Here is a 10,307-nt window from a genome sequence, read left to right on the forward strand (position 1 = left end):
ATTTTGTATAGAAGAAGGCGTTACATTGCGGAAGTCCATGATATACAATGAACCAAAAGCTTTGAGTGTGTTTTGGGATTTGTGTGGTGCTGCGTGGTGGTGGTGCGTATTGCTTGCCGAGTGGCTGCTTTTCCTGCATGGTTAGCAGTGGGAGGGCGGGTGGTGCATTTCGCATGCTGCATGTTGCATCATACAGATTTGACCTGTTTCAGCGGATTACAGCAAATTAAGCTTTTGGTTCATTGCCTTTGCAATTTTATAAATTTTTAGATAGCCAGCTCGTCTCCCCTTCAATCTTGTGAGAAATGTTGCAAGTCAAAATATAAACAAAATTTTCCGGAGGTCTTTACACAAAAACAGGAGGCAACCCTAAGCTGTTATAAAATATTCGTGCGTGTCATACTCAAAAAGCATCCCAATGGTGCTAGAACCCTTAGTAGGGTTTCCACAATTTCTAAATAAATAAATAAATCCTGAGTCAGCCACTGACTTATTCATCAAGGCCCAGCCCCAAACCCCCAAGTCTTGATAGCTTGATGGCTGGGTTGGGACTCGCACACAATGACTGTCTTAGTTAGCTGAAAATTTACACCGATTAGATTTGGAAAATCTGGCCATAATATTATGGTCGGATTTTTCGAATTTCTCACGGGGACGAAGTCACGGGCGTTACCTAGTCTTATATATTATAGATATAAATTCAAATTCAAAAATATTTGACTAACGTTCGGCACATCTGATGGATAGTGATGACCAACATGGCACGCGTATGCCTAGTGTTTAAAGTAATAATAATAATAATAGTATAATAACTACTATATTAATTAATTATTAATCTAATATGATGAATTATAATATTTGTAATTATAGTGTTGTGTGTTGTTTTCTTAAAAATAATTTGTTGAAATTGTATTCAAATATGATATTTTCTTTTTATTTATTTATTTGTAATTTCATTTTAATATTTAATTATACCTAATACTTTTATTAAAAAAACTGGATAATTTATTTATGGAAATATATTTTCAGGTAAACATAAACAACACAAAAAAATGGGTAGGTAGGTAAATGAATATTTGTAAATTTCTTATATTTGGCCAACCTCTTTAATTTTGTCTTAGTCAGTGTAGCCAGATAAAACCAGACAAAGGGGTCAAATCTTCGAGTATCAGACTAGCTGATGCCCACGACTTCGTACGCGTGGATTTAGGTTTTAAATCCTGTGGGAACTCCTAAATTTTCCGGGATAAAAAGTAGCCTATGTCATTTCCCGGGTTGCAAGCTACCTCTGTACCAAATATCGTCAAAATCGGTTGAACGGTTGAGCCGTGAAAAGCTAGCAGACAGACAGACACACTTTCGCATTTATAATATTAGTATGGAAGAAGAAATCAAAATCTTGAATATTTACTGTCCCGAAAAACATGTAAAATGTATGGTAACCCCAATACTAACCCTTCATGTTTAGAGTAGAGTTATACAGAGTCCTACGAGACCGTCACAACCGGCGTAACGCGTAAGTTTTGGCGTGATGATTTATATCTCTTAAATTTTGGCATACATAGTACATACGTGATCCCGATATCAGTACCTACAATATGAAATTAAAGTGTTTCACTGAATTGAAAAAAAAATGTAGTTGCAATAGGGTCTTAGACTGGAATAATAAAATGAAGTGATTTTTTGTATAGCGGTAGTTTATAGGGCTAGAATTCATTATTAAAGAGAATAATTAAAAAAAATTATGATTTTCATTTTTTTAGGGGTTGAATTTTCAAAAATCCTTTCTTAGTGGATGCCTACGTCATAATAGCTGTTATGCCAAATTTCAGCCCGATCCGTCCAGTAGTTTGAGCTGTAAGTTGATAGATCAGTCAGTCCGTCAGTCAGTCACCTTTTCCTTTTATAATATGTTTAAATACTAGTCGTCGGAAAATATGAAAAACTATCATTTTACTAAAGTACCTACATTTTGTGAGGTGTCCTATCATTTGTACCACACGTCATCCTCTGAGGAGAGAAGGTTTGTCACTGTCATCCGTCATAAGGCTTCTGTTATGATTTGATCTATTTCCCGTTTCCCGAACGGAGAACTATCTCGTAATAGTGTCCTCGTACGAAATACAGGGTGTAACCAGAACGCTGGCAAAAACGAAGACAAGTGATAGTACTGATGATTACTGATAATATGATACCACAAAAAAAACGAAAAAAATATATAAAAAATCCTATAATTTTGTAAAAGTTTACGATATATTGCAAAAAAAACACCTGACCTCTCAGAAAATGGTTTATCCTAAAAATTCGAAACTTTCAGATTTTTATAGCATCCACAAGCTTAGTTTATGTCACAAATTTCGTAAGATTACCATCACGCTATCAAGACTTAAGGGGAGTAAAACAGCGCGAATTCATGATCATTCATGATCAACCCATCGCCGGCTCACTACAGAGCACGGGTCTCCTCTCATAGTGAGAAGGGTTTGGCCATAGTCTACCACGCTGGCCATGTGCGGATTGGTAGACTTCACACACCTTTGAGAACATTATGGAGAACTCTCAGGCATGCAGGTTTCCTCACGATGTTTTCCTTCACCGTTAAAGCAAGTGATATTTATTAAATTAAAACGCACATAACTCAGAAAAGTTAGAGGTGAGTGCCCGGGATCGAACCCCCGACCTCCGATTAGAAGGCGGACGTCTTAACCACTAGGCTATCACATCTTTCCACTAGGCTATAGCAGCACAAACAGCGCGAATAGTTTCGTGGAAATATACCTACACACTGCATGCTAGCCTGGAACTTGGCAGACAGACAGACACGCTTTCGCATTTATAATAGTAAAAAAAAAAGTATGGAAGTATGGATTTTGTATGGAAATACGTTTGTATAGAAAACGCTGGGGAGCGCGCTAGGATAACTTCTGTCAACAGCAAAATCCATATTTTTCATCATTTCCCTCATTTCCCCTTTGAAATCTGGTGGCAATTAAAAATAAAAGAATATCCAAAAGGAAATCAAAAACTCATGAATCCAATACCGCAGCTTCCAAACCTTTGAATATTGCCATAGTATAAAACAGCTTATGCCTCCCGCAGACAACTGGTAAATTATTTATTACTACCTCATGCCCGCGACTTCGTTCGCGTGGAATTAGGTTTTTAAAAATCCCGTGGGAACTCTTTGATTTTCCAGGATAAAAAGTAGCCTATGTCACTCTCCAGGTCTTTATCTATACCCATACAAAAAATCATGTCAATCTGTTGCACCGTTGCGACGTGATTGAAGGACAAACCAATAAACCAACAAACAAACACCCTTTCGCTTTTAAAATAAGGATATAGGGAAAATAAAATATAGCCTATATTACTCAATACATTTGATATCATAAGGATCCGAGACAATATGGTCGCTAACTATGGGCCTCATAAGAAAGCTCAGAGTCACTTAGCGGGCGATGAAGAGAGCTATGCTTGGAGTTTTTCTACGTGATCAAATCAGAAATGAGGAGATCCGTAGGAGAACTAGAGTAACCGACCATAGCTCAACGGGTGTCGAAGCTAAAGTGGCAATGGGCAGGGCACATAGTTCGGAAAATAGATAGATAGATGTTTCAATTTATTTATTAAATCGGACAACAATTGATCCATTATGTGTTAGTAACAATAAATACTTAATAACTATGTTAATACTTAAACACTAAGGAGTTAGTAACAAAATACTTAATCACTATGTTAGTACTTAATAACTAAAAGGGATTTAGTCCTCTGCACGAGTTTCCCCATCAGAGGACTATCCATTTTGTCCGCTATCATGCGCAGGATCCCGTTGCTGCTTCCTCGGACTCTGGACAATAGTGATGCTGTTTTCTTGCGCCAGATGGCATCGAAGCCATCTGTCCGCGCCTCAGCAAACATAGCTGATGCACTACAGAACCGAGGTTGCCGCAACAAAATCCTGAACGCATTATTATATTGGACTCGCAGCGCATTGTAAGCCCTTTGCGTGTACTGAAACCACAAGCTTGCCGAGTATAAGGATGTACAGTATGCTTTGAACAGCGTGACTTTCACAGCATCTGTACATCGGGCAAACCTGCGGGCCACCATATTCGCTCGGACTGACAATGCCCTGCGTTCCCTTTCCATATCGTCATCATCTCCAAGGTTCTCAGTTAGCAAGTGCCCAAGGTATTTGAATTTGTGAACTCTATTGAGAGCTACTCCATGGAGCTTTAAAGGTGGAATATACGTTGGACACTTGGTACCCGCCTTGAAGACCATGACTTCAGTCTTCTTGACATTGTATTTCAATCCTTGTTCAGCAGCATACGACTTGCATACCGCAAGCATCCTGCGCAGCGCACTGATTGACGGAGCCAGCAGCACCATGTCGTCGGCATAGCTGAGGTTGTTGACGCAGACACCGTCTACGTAGCAGCCTACCGGGATACTGCTGAGTCCCTCAATCAGTTCGTTTACGTACAGGCTGAAAAGCAATGGTGAGCTCAGGCCACCCTGCCGAACGCCACATTCCAGCCTGTACGTGTCCAGGTGTGGGGGTCCCAAGGTGCTGGAATAGCGGCTTCGCACCGGAAAGCGCAGCGTCCTTGTAAGACTACAAGTACCCACTAAGTGGATATATAATTATATAGAATATTCCCTGTGGTAAAGGATAGTACTAGATTTAGGGCTGTCAATTTAGTACAGTATAAAGATTGTATAAGTACATAACAAACAAAAGTCAGCCATTTTCGGGTAGAATATCGTCAAAAAAGCGGCCGTCTGCGCTAGCTCGTAGTTAGTTTAACCGAACGCATTAGGGTCGAAGATATATGGATGAGGCGATTCAATTTATTTTTGAGCATTTCCCCATCAAATTGATGTATGGGGTTAAGTGGTGTGGACCGAACAGCCCATGGACATACCGTTAGGGTGTGCTTAATGGTATTTATTGGGTACTTACTTTTGAATATTTATTGCTGTTTTCTTTTTTGTTACGTGTGTAACACATGAGTTTCTCAGTTATAAACCTTTTTGTTACGTGTGTAACACATGAGTTTCTCAGTTATAAACCTTTTTGTTACGTGTGTAACACATGAGTTTCTCAGTTATAAACCTTTTTATTACGTGTGTAACACATGAGTTTCTCAGTTATAAACCTTTTTGTTACGTGTGTAACACATGAGTTTCTCAGTTATAAATTGGATCATAAATTGGATGGATTGGGTCGATTTGTGGACTGAGGAGACTAGTACAGACTTGTGAGGAATACGCAGGTCGTCATGGCTTGAAATACAATGTTACAAAAAGTAAATGTATGGTCTTTGAGGCCGCCGGTACAAAACGTCCTCAGAATGTACCACCTGTGCTGCTCTCTGGCGTCTCTTTAGACACGGTGGAGCAGTTCAGATACCTGGGGCACGTGATTACTACCGACCTCAAGGATGATGCAGATGTTGAACGGGAACGGAGGGCACTGTCGATAAGAGCAAACATGATAGCCCGCAGGTTTGCTCGTTGCTCCACCGGTGTTAAGGTTACGCTCTTTAGAGCGTATTGTACGTCCTTATACACGTGCAGCCTGTGGGTTAACTACACGAAGAAACGATACAGTGACCTCCGGGTCCTTTACAACAATGCGTTCAGAATGTTGATGGGGTTGCCCCGATTCTGCAGCGCCTCAGGCATGTTTGCGGACGCGCGCATCGACTGCTTCTATACTAATGTACGCAAGCGGTGCGCGTCGTTGGTGCGCAGAGTGCGGGACAGCCCCAACACCATTCTGCAGATGATTGCAGCCCGACTCGACTGTCCTTATCTTCGGCATTGCTGTGAAAGACATGTTCCAGTACCAATGCCGGAGAGAAGGTACTAGATATTTAATTTTATTTTTATTTATTAATTATTTTATGTATTGGTATTTTACTTTTATTAATTTCAAAGTTGTTATTATGGGTATGTTAACCTGAAATAAATCTATTTTATTTTATTTTATTTTTTATAAACCTTTTTGCACTAGTCAATCCACTCAGCTTCGTTCGGATGGAATTTCTAAAAATCTTTTCTTAGTGGGGTTCTATCTATGTATTATGCAAGTTTCTAATACGCTGTATTGATCTGTAGGTCTATTTTGTCAGTAAGTCGATTTTCCTTTAGATAAAATGATAGCGAGCAAACGAGCAGGCGAGTCACCCGATTACGCTTCCCATGGACATTTGCAGCACCAGAGAAGAGGAACCACTAATGCGTTGTTGGTTTTTAGGGTTCCGTACCTCTAAAGGAAAAAAGGAACACATAGGATCACTTTAGTAATAGTACGCGACAGGTGGAGATGGCAATTGGGGTATGAGGCGGAGGCCCCGCAAACCCACACGTCACCCGCGCAATCCCACACCAGGTTAGCGTGGGGGCTATGCGGGGCGTTCTCACCCCGTTTGCCATCTCATCCTGTCGCGGACTATATCTCCCGCGTAGATGGCTAATCTCTGTGGAAATTGGCTACCATGCCGTGGTCAAAATTCGGTTGTCAACTTGTCAGGCATTGATATAAATGACAAGAAATGGTCAAGTGAACAAAATTTTTCACGGTTTTGGAACCAAATAAATCAGCGCCACCTCTTAGATACTAATGAACGACCCGTTTGAAATCCAGACGTCACTTAGGTTGCATTGGTGCTAAAGCACCACTGAGTCGGTGCCATTTTGTTTGTTCAATATCCCTGTCCATACGAAGTAATACCTATATAAGTCAATGTTGTCAGGACATTATTAGCTAAAAGCCTTGAAAGCTTGCTAAATGGAATTTAATAAAATAAACCCATACACATCAAAACGGTTATCTACATTGAACGTGGGTGTATGAAGTCACCTTTATTTTTGGCGCAATGTACCTACAAAGTGGTTGAGGTGCATTTAGGACTGTGCACACTACATCCAGTGGCGTGCAGATCATAGAGGCATAAATGCACTGCTTACCCCAGTTGTAATAGCTCAATGCATATTTTTCATTATGACCTGCATGTAAACAGGTTCGTACCTAACTAATGCCTACCCTGGCTTCAAACACTGTGCACGCCACTGACTACATCCACTACGATATGATGCCGTTTTCACTTTTGCTGTTTGAGTAACTTTTTCTTCTGTCTGTTGAGTCTGTCAAGAAACCTACAGGATACTTCCCGTTGACCTAGAATCATGAAATTTGGCAGTCCGGTAGGTCACTAGGCAACATTTGCGTTCCGATTATTGCCGACTTAACTCCGACATATCTATATAACTAACTAAAACTACTTACAACTAGATGATGCCGGCGTGGATTTAGATTTTCAAAAACTCTTTGATTTTCCGGGATAAAAAGTAGCCTATGTCACTCTCTAGGTCTTGAACTATATCCATGCAAGAAATCACGCCAATCGGTTGCTCCGTTGCGACGTAATTCAAGGGCAAACCAACAAACAAACACACTTTCCCTTCGCATTTATAATATGGGTATTGATCGGATCGAAATCAGTGTGCACAAGCCTTAAACGGGTAATCCGCCAACGCAAATTCCTTTACAAGTGAATCATAATCGAGTTTGATTTTACATGCAAAATAATTTTTAACCAGGTTTTTAATAATAACTAGCTGGGTGCCTCGACTTTCATCATTATCATGATCAACCCATCGTCGGCTCACTACAGAGCACGGGTCTACTCTCAGAGAAAAGGGTTTTGGCCATAGTGTACCACGCTGGTCATGTGCGGATTGGTAGACTTCAAGTACCTTTGAGAACATTATGGAGAACTCTCAGGCATGCAGGTTTCCTCACGATGTTTTCCTTCACTGTTAAAAGAATAGTTAGAGGTGCGAACCTCCGACCTCCGATTAGAAGGTGGACGTCCTAACCACTAGGTTTGGTCCAGAAGAATTTTTGAAAATCCTTTTTTAATGGGGGTCAAAATTATAAACAAAACTAAACTACTAACTAAATCTCAAGTTTCTAAACCTAGTGGGTTGAGATGTGCGCTGGTATCAGTCAGTCATACACACATACACCAAAATTAGTGAAAATCACATGACAGCCCCTCTAGTTTCTGTAATACAATAACATCGATTAAATCCAGAAAGTATCGATTCAAAAACGATTAAGAATTAATCGTTATATCGATGGCAATGAGCACTTGTCGTTTGTCACTCAATGTCCAATCGATTGTAAGATAATATTCATCGAAAGAGTTAAATGGGTAGATATTTCTTCGGATAACCGATTACGATCAAGGGGTCAAAAATGTAACTCAAAGTTTAAAAGGTTAACTGGTAATAAGAGAAGTTTCCCTAGCACACTCCCCAGCGTGCAAATAGACAATCTTTATTTGTAAAATACAAAGTCCTGACTAACTGACTGACTTCCTACTTATCAACTTAGGCTGTGCGTTGATAAGTAAGTTGATAGGTACTTACTTATCAATAGAATCCGCGACTTCATCCGCGTGAAATACACAAATTTCAAACCCCTGTTTCACCTTTTTAGGAGTTGAATTTTCAAAAATCCTTTCTTAGCGGACGCCTACGTCATAATAGCTATTTGCATGCCAAATTTCTGCCCGATCCGTCAAGTAGTTTGAGCTGTGCGTTGATAGATCAGTCAGTCAGTCAGTCAGTCAGTCAGTCACCTTTTCCTTTTATATATTTAGACTAGCTTATGCTCGCGACTTCGTCCGCGTGGACTACAAGAATTTCGAACCCCTATTTTACCCCCGGGGTTGAGTTTCAAAAATTCTTTCTTTGCGGATCCCTACGTCATAATAGCTATCTGCATGCCAAATTTCAGCCCGTTCTGTCCAGTAGTTTGAGCTGTGCGTTGATAGATCAGTCAGTCAGTCACCTTTTCCTTTTATATATTTAGACTAGCTTATGCTCGCGACTTCGTCCGCGTGGACCACACAAATTTCAAACCCCTATTTCACCCTCGGGGTTGAGTTTCAAAAATCCTTTCTTAGCGGATCCATACGTCATAATAGCTATCTACATGCCAAATTTCAGCCCGTTCTGTTCAGTAGTTTGAGCTGTGCGTTGATAGATCAGTCAGTCAGTCAGTCAGTCAGTCACCTTTTCCTTCTATCTATAGGTACATATATAGATTATAGTATGAATGGATACTATCCTCAACTACTTTAACTCCACGAGTTAGGACCCAACTTTCACATCTGAGGAGAACTTTTGTCAAGATAATACATACCTCAATAAAGGGGTTTCACTTTCCAACATTTGTTCCTATTAGATTAAGATGGTTAACAAAGTTTGGTTTTAGTTTAGTTGCCAACTTCTCCCCTTTACGGTTTTTGAACGTAAATTAATTTACTGAGACTTACCAAACTAGTGTAGAAGCAAGAACCGTGGCACATTATGTGGTACATGTATTAAAATTTAAATGGCACATGATGTCCTTCATGAAACGAATTCATTCATTCATTTATCATAAAGTAGCTATAAGCTTATGCTCGCGACTTCGTCCGCGTGGACTACACAAATTTCAACCCCTTATTTCACCCCGTTAGGGGATGAATTTTCAAAAATCCTTTCTTAGCGGATGCCTACGTCGTAATAGCTATCTGCATGCCGAATTTCAGCCCAATCCGTCCGGTAGTTTGAGCTGTGCGTTGATAGATCAGTCAGTCAGTCAGTCAGTCAGTCACCTTTTACTTTTATATATATAGACTAGACTAGATGCCCGCGACTTCGTCCGCGTGGATTTAGCTTTCTAAAATTCCTGTGGGAACTCTTCAATTATTCGGGATAAAAAGTAGCCTATGTCCTTCCCCGGGATGTAAGCTATCTCTGTACCAAATTTCGTCAAAATCGATTGAACGGTTGAGCCGTGAAAAGCTAGCAGACAGACAGACAGACAGACAGACACACTTTCGCATATTTTATAATATTAGTATGGAAGTATGGATTTAGATTAGCCTTGTTAATTATGACTAATATCCAGGTTCTAATTTAGCACCTATATTTAAACCCTTTCCCCTCCAATTATGCGAAAAGCTTGTGCTAGAAGTGAGTACGACAATAGTCATATATATATGTTTAATTAATAACAGATACCTTTCAGAATTCAGTCCGCTCCTTAACCTTTGAGCTATTGAGGCTCTAAAAGTGATATGCCAAGACCATACCAGCGCGTACGAAAAAACAGGTTCTACTGTGAAGAGCCAGCAAGAAACTCAGCAGTTGCTCTTTTTTTTAAAAACGAAACGTTACTATTATGTAAATAATAAGTATATTTACCACAGTTTTACATTTTGAACAGCGCGGCGTAGCGA

At 40.0% G+C, this 10,307-nt stretch overlaps 1 protein-coding gene across 1 annotated transcript; it reads right to left on the bottom strand.

Moving 5' to 3' along the window:
* Positions 1-3,658: 3,658 nt before the first annotated feature.
* On the bottom strand, positions 3,659-4,443 carry LOC117993975 (uncharacterized). Its single transcript, XM_069507316.1, has 2 exons — positions 3,724-4,443; positions 3,659-3,673 (listed from the first exon to the last, which is right to left on the bottom strand). Exon 1 carries the CDS (start codon positions 4,390-4,392, stop codon positions 3,736-3,738), a length of 657 nt encoding a protein of 218 aa, XP_069363417.1. The 5' UTR covers positions 4,393-4,443; the 3' UTR covers positions 3,659-3,673; positions 3,724-3,735.
* Positions 4,444-10,307: the final 5,864 nt, after the last annotated feature.

Source organism: Maniola hyperantus, chromosome 25 (genome assembly GCF_902806685.2).
Source record: "Maniola hyperantus chromosome 25, iAphHyp1.2, whole genome shotgun sequence".
Lineage (NCBI taxonomy): Eukaryota > Metazoa > Arthropoda > Insecta > Lepidoptera > Nymphalidae > Maniola > Maniola hyperantus.

What these genes read in the sequence shown, in the direction of transcription:
- LOC117993975 (XM_069507316.1), bottom strand. Translation starts at nt 4,392, where the DNA reads ATGGTGCTGCTGGCTCCGTCAATCAGTGCGCTGCGCAGGATGCTTGCG.